The sequence below is a fragment of the Anguilla anguilla genome, chromosome 13, assembly GCF_013347855.1.
Source record: "Anguilla anguilla isolate fAngAng1 chromosome 13, fAngAng1.pri, whole genome shotgun sequence".
Lineage (NCBI taxonomy): Eukaryota > Metazoa > Chordata > Actinopteri > Anguilliformes > Anguillidae > Anguilla > Anguilla anguilla.
In genome coordinates, this window is record NC_049213.1 from 22768684 (window position 1) to 22790905 (window position 22222).

The 22222-nt window shown below is 46.2% G+C and overlaps 1 protein-coding gene across 3 annotated transcripts in view; it reads left to right on the plus strand.

The window, feature by feature from the left end:
- Positions 1–20831, plus strand: part of LOC118210664 (filamin-B) — a 74472-nt gene extending 53641 nt beyond the window's left edge. For 2 of the 3 annotated variants that reach the window (XM_035387027.1, XM_035387025.1), the window contains 21 exons: positions 910–1033; positions 1438–1591; positions 2681–2870; positions 3000–3247; positions 4031–4123; positions 4858–4960; positions 5181–5321; positions 6645–6773; positions 7137–7310; positions 7624–7782; positions 8436–8639; positions 8925–9077; positions 9596–9718; positions 12481–12747; positions 13186–13323; positions 13842–13957; positions 15238–15370; positions 15827–16003; positions 17301–17519; positions 18013–18216; positions 18915–20831. In XM_035387027.1, coding sequence (XP_035242918.1) covers positions 910–1033; positions 1438–1591; positions 2681–2870; positions 3000–3247; positions 4031–4123; positions 4858–4960; positions 5181–5321; positions 6645–6773; positions 7137–7310; positions 7624–7782; positions 8436–8639; positions 8925–9077; positions 9596–9718; positions 12481–12747; positions 13186–13323; positions 13842–13957; positions 15238–15370; positions 15827–16003; positions 17301–17519; positions 18013–18216; positions 18915–19102 — 3437 coding nt within the window. In that variant the 3' untranslated portion in view covers positions 19103–20831. The remainder of the gene's footprint in view (positions 1–909; positions 1034–1437; positions 1592–2680; positions 2871–2999; positions 3248–4030; positions 4124–4857; positions 4961–5180; positions 5322–6644; positions 6774–7136; positions 7311–7623; positions 7783–8435; positions 8640–8924; positions 9078–9595; positions 9719–12480; positions 12748–13185; positions 13324–13841; positions 13958–15237; positions 15371–15826; positions 16004–17300; positions 17520–18012; positions 18217–18914) is intronic. The other variant, XM_035387026.1, reaches the window with a different exon arrangement.
- The last annotated feature ends 1391 nt before the right edge of the window (positions 20832–22222 follow it).

The window sequence follows — 22222 nt, forward strand, 5'->3', positions numbered from 1 at the left end:
GTAGCATGACTATACCTAATTGCAGAGTGCGGAGAAAATAACCCAATTGTACACGTGATTTTATTTCAGTGATTTTATTGATTACTACTACCACCTCTCCACCCGTCTCACTAAGGAACTGTTAAGTCAGGGTATAATTCAGTATTTAAAATGAGGCTAAAGTTCAGCCTAGGTATTGATTCAATGTTTGTGTTTGAATAGAAAGCGTTGAAAGTGAAAGTGAAAATAATTTCTACACATTGTTGAATGGGTGACTGAAAAAATTAGAGGTTAAGTTATCTTAAATTCATCCACTGAATTTATTTAGTATGTCTGGGTGTCATTCCTTTGCATTTAAAGTCTTGATTCTGAATTCCTTTTGCTAAATCAACTCAATGATCTCAGATAAATTTCTTAAAATTAATTCACAAAATTGCATTCTTTCATTTATGCTCTTCCTATGTCTTTACGTTCAAGTTGGGTTCCATGCACCTTGATTGCAAATGGCAAAGTAAAATGATTTTTTTTTTTTTTTATCTGTTGGTTGCAGGATTCTACAATCAGGTAACTTAATTCTGATTGACACATTTGGAGAAGGAGCTGTACAGAATCTGATTTTCTGTGACAACCCCCCCCCCCCCCCTCCCCCCCGGCTCATTTAATCAGGAAATAGTTATTTTCAGACTCTATATTTCCAATCAGAGGGAGAGGATTTGGTGGGCACAAAAGCACAAAGCACAAAACACATACATATCAAGATCTGATAGCTGATAGCAAGATAGAATGTTCACCAACATGGCCAAATACTCATGGCCCCAGAGACATTTAAAAGTCTGAAAATCAGCACGTCCTGATTGATTGGGGGGCGTCCTCGTCATTGAGCAATGGCTCTTTCTGTGACCTCTGACCTTTGGTCCCCCGTGTGTGCAGGTGTGGCTGAGCCTGTGGAGGTGACAGACAATGGAGATGGGACACACACCGTGGCTTACACCCCCTCTGTTGAAGGGCCTTACACTGTGGCCGTCAAATACGCCGAGCAAGATGTACCTCGCAGGTGAGCTGAGGAAAACCAAGCCTTCACATGAAGCAGTTTTCTGTCATCGTTTATGTTACTTCCTATGGCCAGGTCTGGCTCAAATAATTACTTGAAATACTTTAGCCCTTTATGTACAGGTAAAGTTCCTGCAGCTTTCTGATAGTTTGAAAAAGAGAATTCTTTTCACCAATATTCAGAACAGGACAGAAAGTATTTCGTATGATTGTACAGTTTCATTAGTAATGTTCTGATGAAAGTGATCATGGATAGGGAAGAGTGTTTTAGCAAGCGTTAGAGTTTTACCAGCATATAAGATTAATAATTCGTACTTTAAATGCACATTTGACCTGCGACTGCACGTGACTAGTTAAGAAAAGCACCGTGATCGCTCAGCTTACCCACCCTCGTCTTGTTTCATGCAGTCCCTTTAAGTTCCGGGTGCTGCCCACCCATGACGCCAGTAAAGTCCGTGCCAGCGGGCCTGGTCTGACCACCGGCCTTCCCGCCAGTCTGCCGGTGGAGTTCACCATCGATGCCAAGGACGCGGGAGAGGGCCAGCTGTCGGTGCAGATCACTGTGAGTTAAAGGACAGAGCGGGAGTGGCTGTTCACTCGCCAATCCGTTTTCATTGGCTGATGTTCATTCACTCGTATTTTATTGTTAGAAATTTTATTTCACAGAGTAAAACTCCTTGAGATGCAGCAGCTCACTTGTGGGTCCTGTATACACAATTAACTTAAACCAATACATTATGATGGGAGAAGTTTTTTTTATTAAAATTTAAAAAGTGCTGCTAACACTGTACTTTCATAGAACAGCACTTACTCTTGTCTGTCACAGTGCTTTGTGTTTCTGTCTGTAAACTGATCTCTTCCTGTTGAAAGGAAGTGAAGAGTATTCCTACTGGTAAGAGTCCTGGTACTGTAAGGTTATGAGGCTGCCAAGCGGGGCTCCAACACTTATTTTCCTCTGAGTAATACGTCTGTGTGCTTCACTGTCCTGTTGCAGAATTTAATTTGTGAAAGCTGTACCACCTACTGTAGTTCCCGTTAGTCTCTGGCAGGATATAGTGCTAGTGCTCAGAATATTTAGCTGTCACTGGTTTTCAATCTGGAGGCAGTCCTTGTAGTGTTTAATTACTAATATCCTTCAGAAATACTTGACTCCAAGTAGTGCTTATGACCCTTTCTGTGGAGATTTCACTGGAGCCAAGCGGACGCCCACAGATAAGAGTGAGAGAGGAGCAGGGATGAATAAGAGCCAGAGCAGTGCTATTAATGTCCTGCCACTGCTCTACGGAGGGATTTGTGTTTAAGGTAATCTCCTCCTGATAAATGCGCCACTTTGCCCCCTTCACTTTGCACATTAGCAGAATTGATGGAGCTCCATTCTGCGGTTGTGCATTACGTAATACCCAAGATCTTATCGCTCTTCCTCCCCTCGGCCCTGTGAGCCGCGCACACTCCTCTCCCTCGTGGCGGTACAGCTGAGCTCAGCTCTTTGTCACGCCACCGCTGCAGAGCTCTGTAGGTTCGGCTGGGGAGGGGATGTGTGACGTAGCAGGCCCTTCTGGGTGCAACTTTTTGCTGTTTAACAGAAGCTCTTTTCCAATGCAAACACAAGCTAAAGCTTTCCCCAACCGCTTTTCCTTTTCCTTCCTTCCAGGACCAGGATGGCAAGCCGAAGAAGGCCAGTATCCACGACAACCATGACGGCACCTACAGGGTGTCCTACGTGCCAGACAAGGTGGGCCGCTACACCATCGTCATCAAGTACGGCGGTGACGAGATCCCCACCTCTCCCTACCGAGTCCGCGCTACCAGTTCTGGGGATGCCAGCAAGTGCACTGTGGCAGGTAAGACTGAAGTCCTCCATGTGCCTGGGTTACAGGAGAATAATCAACACCCTCTTGACCAATCAGAATGCAGTTTTTTAAACCAAGCCACGATATAAAATGGTACTCCATCCCCCCACCCCCCCACAGGTCCAGGTCTTGGCCCCACCATTGGTATCGATGAGGAGGTGGGCTTCGTTGTGAACGCACAGGGAGCAGGGAAGGGGAAGGTGTCCTGTCTGGTGGTCACGCCAGATGGGACAGAGGTGGAGGCCGAGGTCATGGAGAACGAAGACGGGACCTTTGACATCTTCTACACGGCTCCCCAGCCTGGGACCTACGTCATCTACGTGCGCTTCGGTGGGGAGAACGTTCCCAAGAGTCCCTTCAAAGTCACGGTGAGAAACTCGACAATGCCAGTCAACGCACTGTTCTGGTGCACGGATGTGCAAGCTTAGCCTGTGGGCTGTGAATAGAATCACAATGGCGACACCACATGGATCGGAGGAGAAACTTGCATGTCTAAACTCTCCTGAACCAGCTGCAGAGATCGCTGCATGAATGCAGCTGTAAATAACCAATTGGACATTCCAAATTAGGGACGGGATTTGGCATGAAAGATGGTCCTTGTCTATCGTAAGAAGAGGGATATGCTACAATTTCTAAAGAATGAAGTGTGTTGGTACATACAGCAGTTTTTGTATTTCCCCAGTACATTGTTTGCTCAACTATAGTGGTTTGTTTGAGTTGGTACCATACCATACCATACATGAGCTTACAATATGTTTAAGTTCATCATGGTACCCATGTTATATGTACTACAAGACTGATCTCAGTGACCAGGTCAATGTGTGCACTGTTGTATTGGAACTTGTTTGCATGTGTCTGAGCACATTTGGGTGTGTGTGTGTGTGTGCATGCGTGCGAGAGAGAGAGTCTGTGATGGTATGACAGAGTGAGTGGGTGAGAGAGTGAAAGGGACTGAGGGCAAGAGCAGTGGAGAGTAACCTGTGGAGTGTAACCTGTGGAGTGTAACCTGTGGAGTGTAACCTGTGGAGTGTAACCTGTGGAGTGTAACCTGTGGAGTGTAACCTGTGGAGAGTAACCTGTGGAGAGTAACCTGTGGAGAGTAACCTGTGGAGTGTAACCTGTGGAGAGTAACCTGCGTTGTCCGTCCCCAGGCCACTGACGAGGTCCCCCTGGTTCAGCAGTCAGTCCAGCAGCAGCAGCAGCAGGCAGCTCCTGGAGCCTACCCCCCTGGCTTCCAGCCCTGGGTACAGACACACCTCCCTCCCTCCCTCTCTCCCTCTCTCCGTTCCTCTGTGACAGCCCGCAGCCTGCTGGGAGACTGTGCAGCCCTCACCACTCCTAATCACTCTGTTTCCTCTGCTCACTGGTTGACCACAACGGCCCCTTCCCACCGTCCCCGCCGCACTCCCTCCCGTCTCAGTCTGTCCGGAATGATTTGATTCCTTTTGGCAATCAAGCATCTTTCGCCATTTCGGTGTGAGGAAACCACTGTTTTCACCTTTGACTTTGATTTTTATTTTTAGCTTTGAACACTTTGTGTCATTTCTCCCTCTGTGTGTGTCTCTGTGCACGTGTATTTGTGCATGCATGTAATATTTGGCATGTGTGTGTGTGAGCAGATGTGCTCAGTTTCGGTGCTCTTGCAGAGGTCACTGTAGGGACTTCTCTTGCACTTCTCTTGCACCCCCACACTGCTTTCTCCTTTGTTTCCAGCGCACCTACATTTGTTACAGAATATTTTGTTTTTATTCAGATCTCCTCCTTTGCAGGTTTTTTTTTCCTTTTCCAGGTGGCAGGCAAATCACAGTGCTGCTGTGATTGGAGCATTGAATGCTCCCTCTTTCTTTCTCTTTCTTCTTTCTCTCTCCCTTTGCCTCTCCGGAGTTCTCGGGCATTCTCTACACTAAAATGACTGCAGTATGTAGAGAAGAAGAGTCACAGTAATTTGAACCATGAATATGTGCCCCTCACCCTGCAGGTGACCGATGGTTCATACATTCCTGTCAACAGCATGAACGGGACAGGGTTCAGACCCTTCGACATGGTCATCCCCTTTGCCCTCAGGAAGGGTGAGATCACAGGTGAGGCACAGGGGTGCTTTGAAAACTGTACCCTGAATTCACCAGAGAAAGTCTTAAAGAGGTCTGTTAAATTCATCAATCATTCAGTCAGTTAGTTAGTCAGTGAGTTCATCGGTCATCTGATTACTTAGTGTTTCAGTCAGTCACTTAGTCAGTTAGTTGGTCGGTAAGCGATTTGGTTAGCCTGTTGCTAATGATGCACCCTTGCACTTCTCCCCAGGTGAGGTGCACATGCCGTCGGGGAAGACGGCCCAGCCTGAGATCATTGACAACCACGACGGGACGGTGACGGTGAAGTACGCCCCCACCGAGGCCGGACTCCACGAGATGCATATCAAGTACAACGGCAGGCACATTCCAGGTCAGGCCTCCTCCCGGGTCCCTCCTCCTGGGCCCCTCCCCTCTGAAACTCCCTGTCAGCGCTGACATGCCTGGAATACCAATCGCTGGAACACGGCTCCGCCCCTCCGCCCCTCCGCCCCTCCACGCTGATGCACTTCCTGCCGGGATTCTCAGGCCGACACCGTGTTGAGGATGTTTTGCGGAAGAGCACGGAAGGGCATGGGGGGAGCTAGGGAGGGTGGCTCAGGGCAGGGATGTGGGTCCGTTTGGGTTGGCAGGGGTTGAAAAGAGCCACTTTTCAAAAAGATTTGGTTTAATCTGGAGAAAGAAATTCTTTGGATACTAATCTGATTTGAAGTGTAGACAGAAAGCCTCCTGCATGACTTCCCATCCCCCCCCCACCCCAGACAGGAGCCCTGTAGTGTGGGGGGTGTGCATGCAGCCCTGTAGTGTGGGTGTATGTATTTTCATGTTGCTTGTTTGATGGATTGAGGTTTGCAACTTGTGTTATTGCAGTTACAAGAATGCCATGATCATTGTGTTTCAAGGCTCACGCTTCCACCAACCTCATGGCCCCCCCCCCCCCCCACACACACACACACACACGCACGCATGCACACACACACACACCACACACACAGTTCTCTCTCTCACACAGGCAGATGGTGGTGACCCAAACCTAGCCCTGAACATCCAGACTCCAGCTGTGTGGTCATACAGACACAAAGGCTGGAAATGACCTGGCCTTTTTGCTTGCATGTATATCTAAGATTGCTATCACAGTACCCTCCTAATGAGCTGAGAACTAACAATAACAGCCTGATTTGAGAATTATGTCAGATGTGGAAATCCTGTTTCTGGCTGATGGCTATAGAGGTGAATTTTCTGTTTGGTTTGAGTGAGTGCTTCTGCCACTGTATATTGGCAATTTTTTTAACACGCGTCCTCAAAATTCTTGGAGCGTTACAAGAAAGCTTCCGACATTTACTTTGTTTTTGTGAAGCCTTTTTGTGTCTTTCCTCTAAAGCTCCAGCTGAGTTACTTCACTGGTCATTTCAAGCAATGAAAATCACATGGTCTAAAATCTTGGGCTGTTTTCAGAGAGAATTATATTTTCTGTTTGTTTATTTCTCACTTTAGCCTAATTAAATGTGACTCCAGTATGTTTCTACATGTTCCAACCATGTGAATGAAAGCATTGTGTAAAAATGTGATCCATAAGTTTTTTTTTTTCTTCTGTCGGGTGTGAATGTTTGTTTTGTCCCAAGTTCCTCTCAGGATGATTAATGTGGTTTTATTTTTCTCATCCCCGTCAACACTGCGCTCACTGTGTGCTTTCCAGAGAGCCCGCTGCAGTTCTACGTGAACAATGCCAGCAGCCCCAACGTCACCGCCTACGGGCCGGGGCTGGTGTACGGCACCGCCAACAAGACTGCCACCTTCACCATCTTCACCGAGGATGCCACTGAGGGTGAGCCAAATATTTTCTATGTACTATTTCTAAGTGTATGGCATCAAAAGCAACACATACCGTTGTTGAATGAATGGAAACACACAAACGTACACATACAGGTACATGCATACACTTGCACACTGCGTACTTACAAATATGCGTATATGTGGAACAAGGCCAAGGCTTATATAAAGACCAAATGTCAAACCCTTGTTATTAAGCTTGCACTGAGATATACAGTTAAATTATTATAATTAGCAGAGCTTTCGTCTGGCTGATGTTTCCTAGCAGTCCTGTTAGACTGAGGCATCACTCTGCACTCCTGCATAAACACAGGCCAGAGTGTTGCTGCTACAGTGCGCTGTTGTTTTACGTTCACAGGTGGCCTGGACCTGGCCATCGAGGGTCCCTCCAAGGCTGAGATAAGCTGTGTGGACAACAAGGACGGTACCTGCACCGTTACTTACCTGCCCACTCTGCCCGGGGACTACAACATCCTGGTGCGCTACAACGAAAAGCACATCGCTGGCAGCCCCTTCACTGCCAAAATCACGGGTACGTGGGATTTGGAGTTCCGTGGGGTGGCCTGCTGCTGTAGGCTTTAGAAGAAACTAGCTCAGTTTTAACAGGATTGGTTCCATGGTGATTGATTTGTATTTATTTATGCTGCGGCTGTCTCTGTGCATATTGGTGTCCATTGCAAAGAACATGGCTGCACAGCTCTGTGTCTTGACTGAAGTACATATTTGTTTTCCAGTGAACAAATGTTCTCACTTCCTCTAAGATTGTCATCATGAGCAGTGCTCTCTGTCGTTGTGGTCTTGCCTTCCCGGTGGCTCACCCGGTGTACCTGTGCGTTCTTGTGCAGAAGACAACAGGAGGAAGTCTCAGGTGAAGCTGGGTTCTGCCGCTGACTTCTCTCTGGATATCAATGAGACGGACCTCAGCCTGCTCACTGCCAGCATCAAGTCCCCCTCTGGTCGTGATGAGCCCTGCCTGCTGAAGAGGCAACCCAACAACCACATCGGTAAAGAGGAGGTGGACAGTGGTGTCTACACCTCCCCCTCCTTAACTTGCCACCCAATAACACGCTGACTGCAATAACTCATGTTTGAGGAGTTGTCTACTAATTTGCTGTGATGCTCCAATATTGAAGAGTGGGAGTGGCCTATAGTTCCCTACTACTTCTACTTGATTCTTTGGAATTCTGTAAACATGGCAGAACAGAGGTTCTCATCTCTGGTCCTGGTGGGCCATATTGTACGCTAGACTTCTTTGTTAACCGACCCATAGCTGATCAATTTAAGGAACATAATGTTATTTTCAGTGATTACAGATAACTCTCCTTACCTGGTTTCTTTGATTCAATTGGCTAATTTTAAGGTGCCAAGAAAAACGTTCAGACCCTATTGCCCACCTGGACCAAGGTTGAGAACCCCTGAAGCAGAAGGAGTATTCTGCAGAATATTTTTTTTGTTTTGTGCTGCTTTTAAGACTTAAGTGGAGCTTTCCCAATTGCTCTGGCATGGCTGCCATTTTGGAAGTAGCACGGTCGTAAGGTGTTTTATTTATTTTTTTAAAAACGAAATGTCTGAAATGGCGAGCAGGCATTTCCTCAGTTTGTGCAGGAGCACTGTGGTTTGCAGAAATGGTACTGAACTCCTCTCTCTACTGCTGCAGGCATTTCCTTCATTCCCAGAGAGGTCGGCGAGCACCTGGTCAGCATCAAGAAGAACGGCCAGCACGTGCCCAACAGCCCCATCTCCATCATGGTGGTCCAGTCTGAGATCGGAGACTCCAGCAAGGTGAAGGCCTTTGGGCAGGGCCTGGTGGATGGCCACACCTTCGAGATGTCTGAATTTGTGGTGGACACACGGGAAGCCGGTGAGTGAGGTTTTTCTGGTGCTTTGTCCTGTGTGCTGTAATCCAGACTTGTGATGAACCAGGGCAATTCCCAGCAAATAATTTTCCTTTGTAACAGGGTACTGTTAAAATTGAAATTAAACTGCTCTGTCCCCTGGTGATGTTTACTTAGTGAAGATAGACATGACAATGAGAATAAAAGAGTTGTGATAACATTGACCTCAATGGCTGACTATATTCATGGATAAATGAGCTGATTGGTTAGTTAACTGGTTTGTCAGTTGCCTGATTGTTCTCTGTGTTCAGGCTATGGTGGCTTGGCCCTGTCCATCGAGGGTCCCAGTAAGGTGGACATTCAGACTGACGACCTGGAGGACGGGACCTGCGGCGTCTGCTACTGCCCCTCCGAGCCTGGCACCTATATGGTCTCCATCAGGTTTGCAGAGGAGCATGTGCCAGGTATGCCACCCAGCCCCGCTCAATCTACAACATCAGGCCCGGCGCTGTTCCCTCGGCTGGCAGCAAAATCAGATTCACTGCGCGCCACACAAAAAGCTCAATGTCTGCATTACAGTTAGGCTTCTCGATGATGCTCTTGTTCAGAGCGACTTACTGCTTGTAAGTTTTGCATACTATCCATTTATACATTCAGATATTTATATACCAAATCCGGGGTATACCAAATTAAATGTATTCTTCATATCCTATTCTTGACTCTTGATTGAGAACATGCTAATGACCAGTATAACTTTTTCTTGAAACTGCCTTAACTGGAAAGAATGAAATGAAACATATGACAGAACATTACGAAATTGCTTTTTGTTTTGAAATAGTCAAAAATCTGCAAGAATTTTTTACTGGAAATGGAATTTACCTGGAATATGCCAAGGAATGCTTGTTCATTTGGCCTGGTGACAGACTCACTGCAGCGCATTACCAGGCTGTGGACTGATCTGCCCGTCTGGTTTCCCCCGCAGGGAGCCCCTTCTCCGTGAAGGTGACAGGCGAGGGGCGCATCCGTGAGAGCATCACTCGCCGACAGAGGGCGGCGTCCGTCGCCACCGTGGGGAGCGAATGTGACCTCAATCTCAAGATCCCAGGTAAGAGAGCCTGCTTAGAGTACAGGAAGAGCGGTTTAAAATGGTGTCCAGGAGCATATTACCATCTTCTACCTCAACATATGACCCACCCCGAACCCCACCCCTGCCCCCTCCCCTCCTGCAAACCCTCTCTCTGTTTTTGGTCTAAGGTCAGCCATCACTACTCACAGCGGTGGCGAAACGGTGCACCTTTCATTGATATTCCAGTGCAAAGACATCAAATGTGAAAAACGTCCCACCTGAGGCCTCTTTGTAGCCATTAAAAGCAGTGAGGCCAGTGTCGTTTGTTAAAAAGCTGAACCCCATGCCTAAACTCGCCTGCCCCGGTCTCTGTAGTATGCTGCTGATTTACGGGGTGGGGGGAGGGATGGGGGGGGGGGGCTGAGACTGAGTTGCTTGTGTTTTTACCTCGAGCTCTCAGCTGTAGCTATCAGCATTCCCCAGCAGCCTGACAAGTGTCTGAACATAGCCCACTGCAAGGGTTCTCTGAACGCACGTCAGGTGGGCTGTCTCTATGACTGCCGTCTACTTGGGCTTTCGGACCCCAGGCTCCTCTCCAAGTGGCACGTCTCCACACAGGCGCTGTCCTGGGACACTGTGAGCCTAAAATTGTCACTCATTTCTTGTGGGGTGCTGGGCCAGCTCAGATCTGGAGAGGGTCTGGAGAGGGCCTGGGTCGCTCTCATCCCCGGCACAGTGGCTTGCATATTAAATTTTCAGTGCTTTACATGAGTAGTGAGTTGTTGTGTGATTTATGAATCATACTTGAGGCCGGAATGGTGTGGAGGGGGGGGTTGGGGGTGGGGGGTTGAATATTTACTGGTCTCCTTTGAAGTCACGGATTTGGCTCAAGTATAAATCACTATGTCTCTGGTTATGGTTTCTTTTCTCTGGAAGTGAGCACATTGCAAAACAAAAGTGTTTCTTCTGTAAACTTGTGTATTGATTGATGATGTATGCTAAAAAAAAATGAAAAACTCAGTGTGTGAAAATAGAGCCAGCCAGAGTAATGCGTATGTTTGCTTAGAGTAGAGTATGCTTCTCTGCTCTTCTGCTATGGTGAAGCTTGGAGACATTTTCTTGCTCATAAGTAGAAGCAGATGGGTGGATAAAAATAAGGCCCCAATATACACTGTACCAGAAGAAAGCAGTGAAGAAGTGTCCGTTGTCAGGGCCTTGCACAGACACCCTGACCCAAGATCTGGGCTTGCCTTTTAGGGCATTTCTAGCTCATTTGTAAGATGGACTGTTTGTTCAACAGGTGGGAGAAACTCAAAGGTAGAAGCCTACCAGCTCCTGCATCTCTTTACTGTTGTACATGGATCAGTAATTGTACAATTAATTAATACGGCTGGATGTTTACTGAAGCAATTCAGGCCAAGTAACTTGTTTAAGAGTACGAAGAAAGTGCCCCAGCTGGGAATCAAACTCGCAACTTATGCATTCCAAGCCCAGTTCCCTCAACATTATGCTACACCAATGCCCCTTGAGAAAATCCTTTTAGTGAAACTTGTTTGGGCTCAAGTTGTTTGGCATGTGTCAAAAAGCTTTGTCATGGTGATGGGCGGTACCTTCAGAAGGGGATGTGGCCTGCCTCCTTTTCCCCACCTGTGCTGTCTCCTCCTTCCTGGTTCTCCTAAACTTCCTTCTGTACTGCACTGTTCATTCTGCGCCATCTCTCTTCCTCTCTCACTTTTCCTTACTGCGGTGCCATTTCTCTCCCTCTCTCTCTCTCTTTCTCTCACCATCTCTTCCTTTCTCTTTGTCTGTCTCTTTCCCTTTTCCCTCTGGCTGTGTAGTGACATGGTTCCTCCTAGCCCTGTCTCAGGAGATCCTGTCTCAGGGGGTGTGGCGTGGGGCGGCTGCCCGGGTGGCGGGGGGAGCCGGAGGCCTGTGGATCGGGGCCGTCCCCCTGGCTCGGCCCTCAGGGCTGGAGGGTGCGTTATAAGCACTGGGCATGTGGACAATGAGGTTGGCAGAACGCGCTCAAATTTCCATTATTGATCCCGGCATGAACCCCGTTGGTGTGTGTGTGTGTGTGTGTGTGTGTGTGTGCTTGCGCTTGCGCTTGTGTGCGTGCGTGTGTCACCACACTGGTGTCTGTCTGTATGTACTTGTGCATGCACATGCCCATGGGTGCGTGTGTGCGTGTATATGCGCATGTTAGTGTGCGTGTCTGTCTGTGTGTGTCTGTGTGTGTCAGAGCACGTGGGAGCGCGAACAGTCCGTATTTGCCAGTGCTGCTCTGTTACTTTGTCGTTTTATGAGGTCCTTCCAAAGTCTAATCGCTGAATTGTCACTGCCGCAATGTTCTGTTCCTACATGAATACCAGCTCATTAGAAATGGTACATTATTACATTCAGCCCCTGGAGGTCTTGGAGATCAGGCGAGTTAACGGAGTTCTGATCTCTCTCGGCTGCGTCCTGCTGCAGGGGCAGACTCACAGTTCTGTGGGCGCCCTGCGACTCCTGCAGAACTGCGGCTGCTGAACTGATTATATAACGTTTCCCTGCAGCAGTGCAGCAGCAGTGCAGTCCTTTTCTTGTCCTGTTCTAATACACTGTGGGTTTTCTCCCCCCTCCCCTTTTCCTCTCATCCTTCTCCTCTACCACCCCTTCCCCTCCACAACCTCTCCCTTTTTGTCCATCTTGTCCTCCTGCTTTTATTCTTCCTCTTCCTTCCCACTGCCTCTTCAAACTCCTCCCCTTCCACCACTTCTTCCTACTCCCTTTCTCCCCTCGTCCCTCTCCGCCTCTCTCAGAAATCGACATCCATGACCTGTCGGCGCAGGTGACCAGCCCCTCCGGGACCTCGGAGCCAGCGGAGCTGGTGGCTGCTGGGAACAGCACGTATTGCGTCCGCTTCGTGCCCCACGAGATGGGCGTGCACACGGTCGACGTCAAATACCGGGGCCAGCACGTGCCTGGGAGCCCCTTCCAGTTCACCGTGGGGCCCCTGGGAGAGGGAGGGCCCCACAAGGTGCGGGCCGGGGGTCCGGGATTGGAAAAGGCTGAAGCAGGAGTGCCAGGTAAGTCTTTTTGGTTTGTTTTTGGTTTTTTCTCTTCCCAGGTTGGGGTTATTTCAATTCAGTGCATTATGGAAATGATCGAAAGTCAGTTTATAGATGGAAAGTTCACGTAATGTTGTTGGAGGATTTTTTCCCCCCAATTTGTTGAATTTCAGTCCATTTCCTGCATTTACCAAATTGAAACCAAATGAACCCCACCCCTGATTATTTTCCCATGGTGCATCTGTCAGCAGTGGCAACTGTGAAGTCAACAAAGGTGTCTGCTATATCAGGTTAAACCATGTTTGTGTGTTTGTCTGTGTGAACGCGCGTGTGTGTCTGCTGTGTGTTTGTGTTCACGGTTGTGCGTGTGTATCTGCCTGTGTGTGTTTGTGTGCACGTGTTGGTGTGTCTGCTTGTGTGTTTGTGTGCACGTGTGTGTGTGTGTCTGCTTGGCAGCGGAGTTCAACGTCTGGACCCGGGAGGCGGGGGCCGGAGGGCTGTCCATCGCTGTGGAGGGACCCAGCCGGGCAGAGATCTCCTTTGAGGACAGGAAGGATGGGTCCTGCGGGGTCTCTTACGTTGCCCAGGAGCCCGGTATGAGGGGGCCCTAATTAATCAAAATGCAGTATGCACTCTGGCGTTAGTCAAGTTTACGTTTCACACAAGAATTTTGTGTTTTAGTTAAAGGGAAACTACAATAAGCTTTTATTTTATTGTATTTTTTGGACTTTCCACTGTTTGAAGGCTGAAAATGTACAGGTTTCGCAGGTTTACGTATCTTATTTGCCTTATTTTGTGAACAGCACATGTCTCTGACTCAGCTAGGGATCACATGCACATTGAGAATGGGTGTGGCTACCCCGGTGATGCAAGACATGCAGTAGATTTTTGCACAGACAGGAGAAAGATCAGTATTGAAAGAATCGTATTGGAATGGGAAATATTATTATTATTATTAGAATTAGTAGTTGTAGAAGCAGTTTCAGGTTCCCCTTTAAGTAAACTTTACTGTTTAGTGTGGAGGGGAATAGAGAATTGCAGCCATTTGCTTCACTCTTGCTGGCCCTGCCTGGCCCTGCACTGCCTGATGCTGTGGCTTCCTGCTTGTTTAGGTGACTACGAGGTGGCCATCAAGTTCAATGATCAGCACATCCCCGAAAGTCCATTCCTGGTGCCTGTGTGCGCCCCCACAGACGACGCCCGCAGACTCACTGTTACCAGTCTTCAGGTGAGGCACGAGGAAACACCTCCACTCCAACAGGGGGCGCTTGTCCACAGCTATCAAACCACAAGGCCTCCTCCAAAGTAACACTCTGAAAACCAGGGCAGCAAGGCTCTCTCTCACACAGAAATCCCCCTTGAGTGTCTCTTGTCTCTTATTCAAGGCTTTTACATTGTTTAATTCAAACATTAAATAATTATATATATATTCCATAAATCACATTTTGTGATGGTTCCCCCTATTTATATTAATTGTGAGATTTGGCTAAATATTGCCTGGTCTCTAGTCTTCTCCGCTGTCTCTGTTTGAGAGGACATAAATTCTGGGCATTTCCCAGCTTGTGAAATTTGGTGAGGGCTCCACTGTATGATTAGCTGCCATTCCACATGATGCCTTTTACTCTGAAAACAGGCTCTTGTCCTACAGGCACCATTTGGGGAAATAAAAGCAAAGGAAAAACAAATTTAAATTCAAAATTGGACCCGTTGGAGCTATATTCTCAATGAGCCAATGGCCAGTTGCATTTAACACACATCCAGTTTCCAGGTCAAATGGTTGGAAAGTGTCTTTGCCACTTTTGGCGAATGACACTCAATGCATTTTGAGTGCACTGGCCCCATTCATTGAGAACAGAACTGGGCCTTCCCTGGTTGGACATGCTGCAAGGAGCCTTGATTTGATTGGCTGATGGACATCCATGGCCTTATGTGTGACCTGGGGGGTGTTTTGCTTGTGTTTCATTTAAAGGCTTTTAACAGAAACCAGCAGCGTTCAGATAACAGCTAAAGCAGAAAGAGGCAGAGAACCCCCCCACCTCAAACCTGTCCTACACCCCCCTCCCCCACCACCCCGTCCTTTCCCTCATCAAAATGCCACTGCCAACATGTAACTGCCATTATTCACCCCATCCCACCTCCCCCATAAACCCCTCTCCACTGCCTCGTCCCATCCATCGTCCTTTTCCAATATTCTAAGTAGAATTTTCAGTAGCCTCTACCTCTCTCAGCTTTAGCTGGTCAAAGGTAAGCTCAGGTAAAATGGTGAATAATGTTTAAACTTCATTTTTAAATACAAACAGTGTACAGCCTGTGTTAATCTGTTAAATGATGTGTGGTATTAGTTTGATCAGGTTTGTAGGTGTATTAGGTCTTACCCTGGAGCCTGAATGCCGAGGCAGGATAGAGCTGTGGCAGTAGGATAACATTACGCTGGCTGAGGTTTCCTGTACGGTTCGGTCAGGGAGGGCGGGGATGTGCTAAAGCTGTCCGCTGTTCGCAATCTCCCAGGAGTCAGGGCTGAAGGTGAACCACCCGGTGTCCTTCGCTGTGCGCCTGAACGGGGCGCAGGGCAACATCGACGCCAAAGTGCGCAGCCCGTCTGGAGCGCTGGAGGACTGCGTGGTGTCTGAGCTGGAGCAAGGTGAGGCCAGGCCAGCCTTACATCGGTCTGACAGCCGTGGGCCTGGCACAGTTATCAACCTGACTGTTAATGACCCGACTGTCAGTTATCCCAGACCATTTCACTTACTGTAGTTATCACAAACGCTTATTGTTACCGTTAGCCAAAATGCTCTGTCTGTTAGCTCAAACGCTCACTGTTAGCCAAAATGATCTGTCTGTTAGCTTAAACTCTCACTGTTAGCCCAAAGGCCAAAACACTTTCACTGTCTCTTGGCGGCCAATGACCGTTTCCTCCATCAGAGCTTCTCTTGCATCCAAAACTTTCCCCAGGTTTCCCAGCTGAAGGAGGACAGGAGCGCCCTGGCTTCTGTCCTGCATCAGAATTGGCATCAAGGATGGCATGCCATCATCTGTATGGGTTCACTGCCTTCTTGTTTTATTTGTCCTCATTTAAAAATGGGTATTTTTCCTCCAGACAAGTATGCCGTCCGCTTCATCCCCCGGGAGAACGGTCTCCACTTCATCGATGTGAAGTTCAACGGCAGCCACATCCCTGGCAGCCCGTTCCAGGTGCGAGTGGGAGAGCCGGGACAGACCGGGGAGGCCAGCCTGATCACTGCCTACGGAGCAGGACTGGAGAGGGGAACGACAGGTGACCTCAACAACCCAACACCTCATTCACCAACACTGGAACTCACTGTACTTAACAACAACCCAGCATCTCATTCACCAACACTGAAACTCACTGTACTTAACAACAACCCAGCATCTCATTCACCAACACTGAAACTCACTGTACTTAACAACTGGAGGTGCTCAACAACCGAACATCTAATTCATCAGTGCTGAAACTCACTGTAATTTACATCAACGGGAGGTTAAATAATTAAATAATCAACCTGTGTTGGTTGTTTTTTTTTTTGTTTTTTTAAATCTGTAATTTCTGTTTGAACAATGTCCCAATTAAAGGCGTTCAAAATAATAAAATGTATGTAATGGAATATATATTTTATATATTTTTATATATGATATATAAATGTATTGTTGATGCTGTTGTTGTTTACAATGATACTGATTATAATAGTGGATTGCAGTACAGTTTATATGGTGCTTTTCAGTTCATGATGTAAAGCACTTTGTGGGGATAGGGGGAGATATGTGTGGGATCCACACAGGTGATGCATAGCAGCCATTTTGTGCCAGAATGCTCTCCACACATTCGCTAAGGTGAACCCAAACCACTTCTCCTCTGTATGATGTTTTAACACTCAAGATGCTTTATGGCACAAATACTGGCTCTACTTCGTATTGGCATCTGCCTGGCACGTGGTTATTCATTATGGTTATAGGAGTCAAATGGAGGAACCAGAGCAGAGTTTAGGTGGTGTTGCTTTTTATTTTTTACATCAACTTTGAAGACAACATGTGATTTAGTCACTTTAACAAACAGAAAGTCTTTGGCAGGCACAGGCAAACCATCATAGGATTAAATGCCTGTCCACCAGTGAAGATCAGCATGGGAGGGGGGGTTGTAAATCTGCCAGACTTTAAAAGTCATCAGAACTGAGCAGCCCACATCTGGGCAGTGTTGATTGTGTCAGTGTGGGCCACCCTCCAAACAATCTGCAGCCTTAACGTTAAGGGAGTCTGCTGCATCTGCTGCTTATTGTCTGAGCTGATGCTTACGTCACCCGAGCCTTGCATTGGCCAAAAGAAGGTTGGGGGAGGCATGGGAACTGTAACCCAGCAACCTGTAGGGCTGAATGCGTATAGAGACTGAGAGATCGTCCCCTCCCCGATTCCAGTGCTCATACATCCTGATTGGGTTTCAAAAATTCCAGTGAATGCTGCCTAATGTTGATTTTTTTAGTGATGTGAATTGTCTGAATTGAAGTTGTATTGACCTCCCAACACTGGCACTCCCTGTGCTGTCTTGTGATTGGCCTCAGGTAACCAGGCGGAGTTTACCATCAACAACACCAAAGCCGGTCCTGGTTCCCTGGCTGTCACCATCGAGGGGCCTTCCAAGGTTAAGATGGAGTGTCAAGAGTGTCCAGAGGGGTACAAGGTGCAGTACACCCCCATGGCCCCAGGCAACTACCTGATCAGCGTCAAGTATGGAGGACCTAACCACATCACGGGCAGCCCCTTCAAAGCCAAAGTCACAGGTTTGGGCCTGTTCTCGCCTCTCTCCAATTTAAATAAATAGTAATTTATTATATAGCCCTTTCTAATTTTTTTTTACACTAATCAGTTTTCTACATATGTTGCACAATTATACCCCAGCCTAAACCCTCACAAAAGCAAGCTATACCCTCTGCAAAATTTTGTATATCCAATCTTTTTCATCACGTAATACTTTTGACTGGAACAAAAAAGGAAATCTTATAATTTATCCACAGAAGCATTCAGCTCCCTACCAGCTTGTGCACAAATCACTAAGAATGTTTTCTCTCTTAGAAGATTTCTTAATTTTTCATGTACTTGTCTTGTAAATACTTGGACCGGTGTAGATACTATTATTGTACATTTATTTCATGATAGTTTTGCTGAGCTTTTTGACTTGGAATGTGTGAGGCAAATTCTTCTCAGAGATTTGAAAGGATCTTTGGTGAAATTCAGTGGCCTTGTTGTGACATTGACATTATTCTCCCACCTCAGGTCCCAGGCTTGTGAACGTGAGCAACGCCAGCGAGACGTCCACTTTGATGGTTGATTCGGTGACCAAGTCCCCAGCCGCCAGCACCTACAGCTCGCTGCCCGGGTTCTCCTCCGATGCCACCAAGGTGGCCTGCAAAGGCCCTGGGCTGAGCAAGGCCTACGTGGGCCAGAAAGCCAGCTTCTCTGTGGACTGCAGCAAAGCTGGTAAGGGCCAACCCTCCCACAATCCCCTGGGTGAAACCATGTGAAAACCATCGTGTGTACCTAGTTAACACCCAAACCAGCTTTACTCACCATGTTGTCTCTGTGTTGGTAGCGTACAGCTCCGTTCCTGGAGGATTGGTGTGCATGCTGGGTTTTGCTACAAATAATTAATTCTGCCTTAAATCTTCAGAATGGCTGTGTACGGCATTTAGACCTACACCATGTCACTCACTCTCGGCCATATGTGATTTACCTCTCTGCGTGTGGCGGTTTGATCCCCATCATGGCACTTTCTCAGCTGTGGGCTCTTCTCAGTTACCTTCTCTATTTTCCACCTTCCAGAATTATGCAAACATATACAGTACAAACAAATCTATATATATTTAAGGTGGATGGACTGCCACTCCTTTTTTATGAACAAATAAATAATTAGTGCAGTAATTATGAACTGAAGGTGGCTTGAACCCCTGAACTACATTGTCCCACGTTGTGTACCCTCTGTCTTGGTGGGTGTCCCGATCTCAAAAGCTGATGTCAGATCGATTGTAGAACCATGCTCAAACAAACACAATCATCTATTTTAATACATCTTCTGGTCCTCTTGAGATTAATCAGTGCCATTTTCCTGTCATGTTAAGGCAGATCTTGCTAAATGAACAGGCTGTGTTTTATTCATGTATTATTTTTTTTATTTTTAGGCAAGAACATGCTGCTAGTGGGTGTACAGGGACCCAACATTCCTTGTGAAGAGGTGTCTGTCAAACACATGGGCAGCAAGCAGTACAACATCAACTACATTGTCAAAGAGAGGGGCAGCTACATTCTAGCAGTGAAGTGGGGGGATGAGCACATTCCAGGGTCTCCCTTCAACGTCACTGTCCCCTAGAGGGCGCCACTGAGCCCTGTGAGAGACACTGGAGGAACAGATGGATGGGAGAGGGAAGTGGTAATACACATAGAACACTTCACTTTGCCCAATTCAGTTAAGCCCAACGTTAATTGAAAAATTTGCACTTGACAATTTATGCATGCAAATTTAAGTCATGTCAATTGGTCCATTTTCTTTACTGGGGCTGGGGGGAGGGGGAGAAAGAAATGTATGCACAATATTGTAAAAAAGGCTCCTCCTGTTTTTTTGTTAGTTTTTTTTTTTTTTGCTGTTTGTCAAGTATTAACAGATTTTAACATTTAAGGGTCTACTTTGGCCCTGAGTATATAAGAAAACAGCACACCCTTTTTAAAACAAAAACTAAATTAATAATCCTGTAGACACTAACTGTAATTTAACTGGAACAGTAACTCTTGTTGAAAATTATCTAACTACTGATGAATGTCCTCTTTGTATGTATCCTGGCCAATCCTGTCCAAATCATACACACTGCACACAAGTCTTAGATGCAATGACAACTTATTGAGATTGCACCACCTGACACTGCGTGAACTCCACTGTGAAGTGGACGGCGATGTTTACATGTTTGTAATGTACTGAGGTAAAACAAAGAGGCTGCCTGGTTAATGTCAAAAGCAGTGGGGAGCGGGGGCGGGGTGGGGTGGTGGTTGGGGAGTAAGTGCTGATGGTGCAACTGCCTGTGTGTAACCTCCTGGGCTGCAGGTCAGGTGTGTTGGAACAGGAAGGAATGGTATTCTGTGCTCATGCAGCTTTGGATGTCCCCACTGTGGAAGAGCACTGTTCTTTAACAAGGCACACCGAACAGGCGCATTCATTTTTCTCCACCATACCACCTATACTTCAATGTGTTTTATGCAACAGGGTGGAACAGGATGACTGACATGGGCCAAAATAATTTATTCTCGTATTGTTGCTTAAAGTTCTTCTTAAAATAGTGTAAACATGGTAGTTAGTCTGAGTTTATGGAGTGACCAAGGTGAACAAGTGAACCATTGTCCAGAGTGTGGTATTATGTGCCTCAAGCCTACATGCCTATAGAGCTCGTCTCAGAAATCCTGTCAATATGGATCTCACACACACACACACACACACACACACACACACACACACACAGTATAATCCTGTCTGTATGCATTATATACACACACACATACACACAAACTCGCATGTTATGTGAGTGAAGACTTCTTTTTTTTAATGTTTTGATCTTGCTCTCATAATTACAGAATGATGCGTTTACTTCCGAGCCCACGACCCATAATCCCTGGATAAGAGGAGGCAGCTTTGTGATTGGCTGGCTATTGCATTCCTTCTCTTCATCTCAGTCTTTGTATTCTAAGAGGTGCACTGCTTACCAAAAAAGAAAAAGAAAAACACATAACTTACGGATCCATTCTTTGAGGGACTGCGGGAAATTGCCATCCAAATAATTTTAAGTGCTTCTCTTATCTATCAATAGCTTTTTGGAAAAATAGAATGTGTATGTTTTTTCTTCTTTGGGTATGATGCCTGTTTATTCAATTACTTAATGATGCTAGTTTTGATAAACAATGGAGTATTTTGTAAAAGATTGTTTTAAAAGGAAGAAAATAAGCAAAGCTTATTTGCATTTTGTATTAGCCAGGGGTGCCTTAATGTGAAATAAATCCCTAGAAATGATGTACATTTTGAAATTAAAGCAATAAACTGGAATAAAGATGTAAAAGGCTGTTCGTTATGATTGTATGCAGAGTTGGTGAGGTGAGTTTGACACACTGTCTTGTAAATAGGCTTGCTGCTTTCATCTCACGAAAAAAAGGGGGGGGGGGGAGGGGGTGTTTGTAGAGTGACATTTGAGAAAAACCATTGTACCTTAAGGCTGTATTGAGTTGGAAAAATCTATATTGATTTATTCTTGGGATCCCAAAGCAGCAGATAAGGGATACTTATATTTTATATATATTTGGGAGCCTGTCACCATTTTCCAACCTGCACACCCCCCAGTACTGCAGAAGAGCTGGCACCAATCAGAGGATCGCCTGGTAACCTATGAGCACCTGGCGGGTCACAAAGGCTGACTAATGCCAGCTGCTGGCCTCCCTTGTCACTCATAACCTTACGGCATTAATGTGCCTGACAAAGTTGACACTGATTCAAGATTTGAATTAATGAATCTTCCTCCGCAAATGAAAGACCCTATACCTTACGGTGTATAATTTCATAATACACCAATCGAAATGCCCGATGTCCTTGGGGATTCATTCTGTAAAACGCTAATAAATAAATAATATGGACATGACTGCCACCTTCTGTACAAACAGAAGTACTGCTTGCATTTATTGAAAAGGCTGTCAGCTCAGGCCATTTGCCATTGAAATACATGAAAATGTACATTAGGTTTTCTTCCCAAAGAAAGAGAGTCTTAAAAGCATAATGAACCTTTGAAGGTGAAAAATGAAAAGTGTTATATAGTCAGACAAACCTTTTAAATATTAATATAATATAAAATGTATTATTTTCTGTGGGGTAAACTTTATGGTATAGGAATTTCTTCTGTTGTGCCACCATCTCCTTCAGCCAGCCTGCTTTAGAAACATTAGTTATCAGGTAAGTGTGGAAAGAGAGACCTCAGTGAGCTCTCATATCTCGTAATCGTATCTCACACTGAGCATCAGGACATTTTAAACATTGTTTCCAGTGGATGACCGTAAAATTTAAATTCTTGAAATAACAGAAATTATTTGTTTTCAATTTATTCTGCTAAGGTAGCCATTCCAATTTTTTCAACCATGTTTCTGAAGCACATAGGTCTAGTTGAAATAGTCAGCAACAAGTCTTAATTTGTGCACTTAAAATGAATTAAAAACACCAGTAAAGTAGACATATTCCTCATTCACATTCTCAGCGCCGTTACAAGGATGTTATAAGTGTGACTTTGATTTGAGTGACTATTGTTTTTAGTATTAAATCGAAGTTAGAGACCATTTATAGTGGGTTTTTTATTTTTATTTTTTTAATATATTTAGGCAGGCCGGTCTGGAGGTTTGCTCCAGTGTTCACCCAGCTCCGACCCTGTTGTTCTGCTGTCAAGCTGATGAGGGCGCTGGTCAGCTTTGG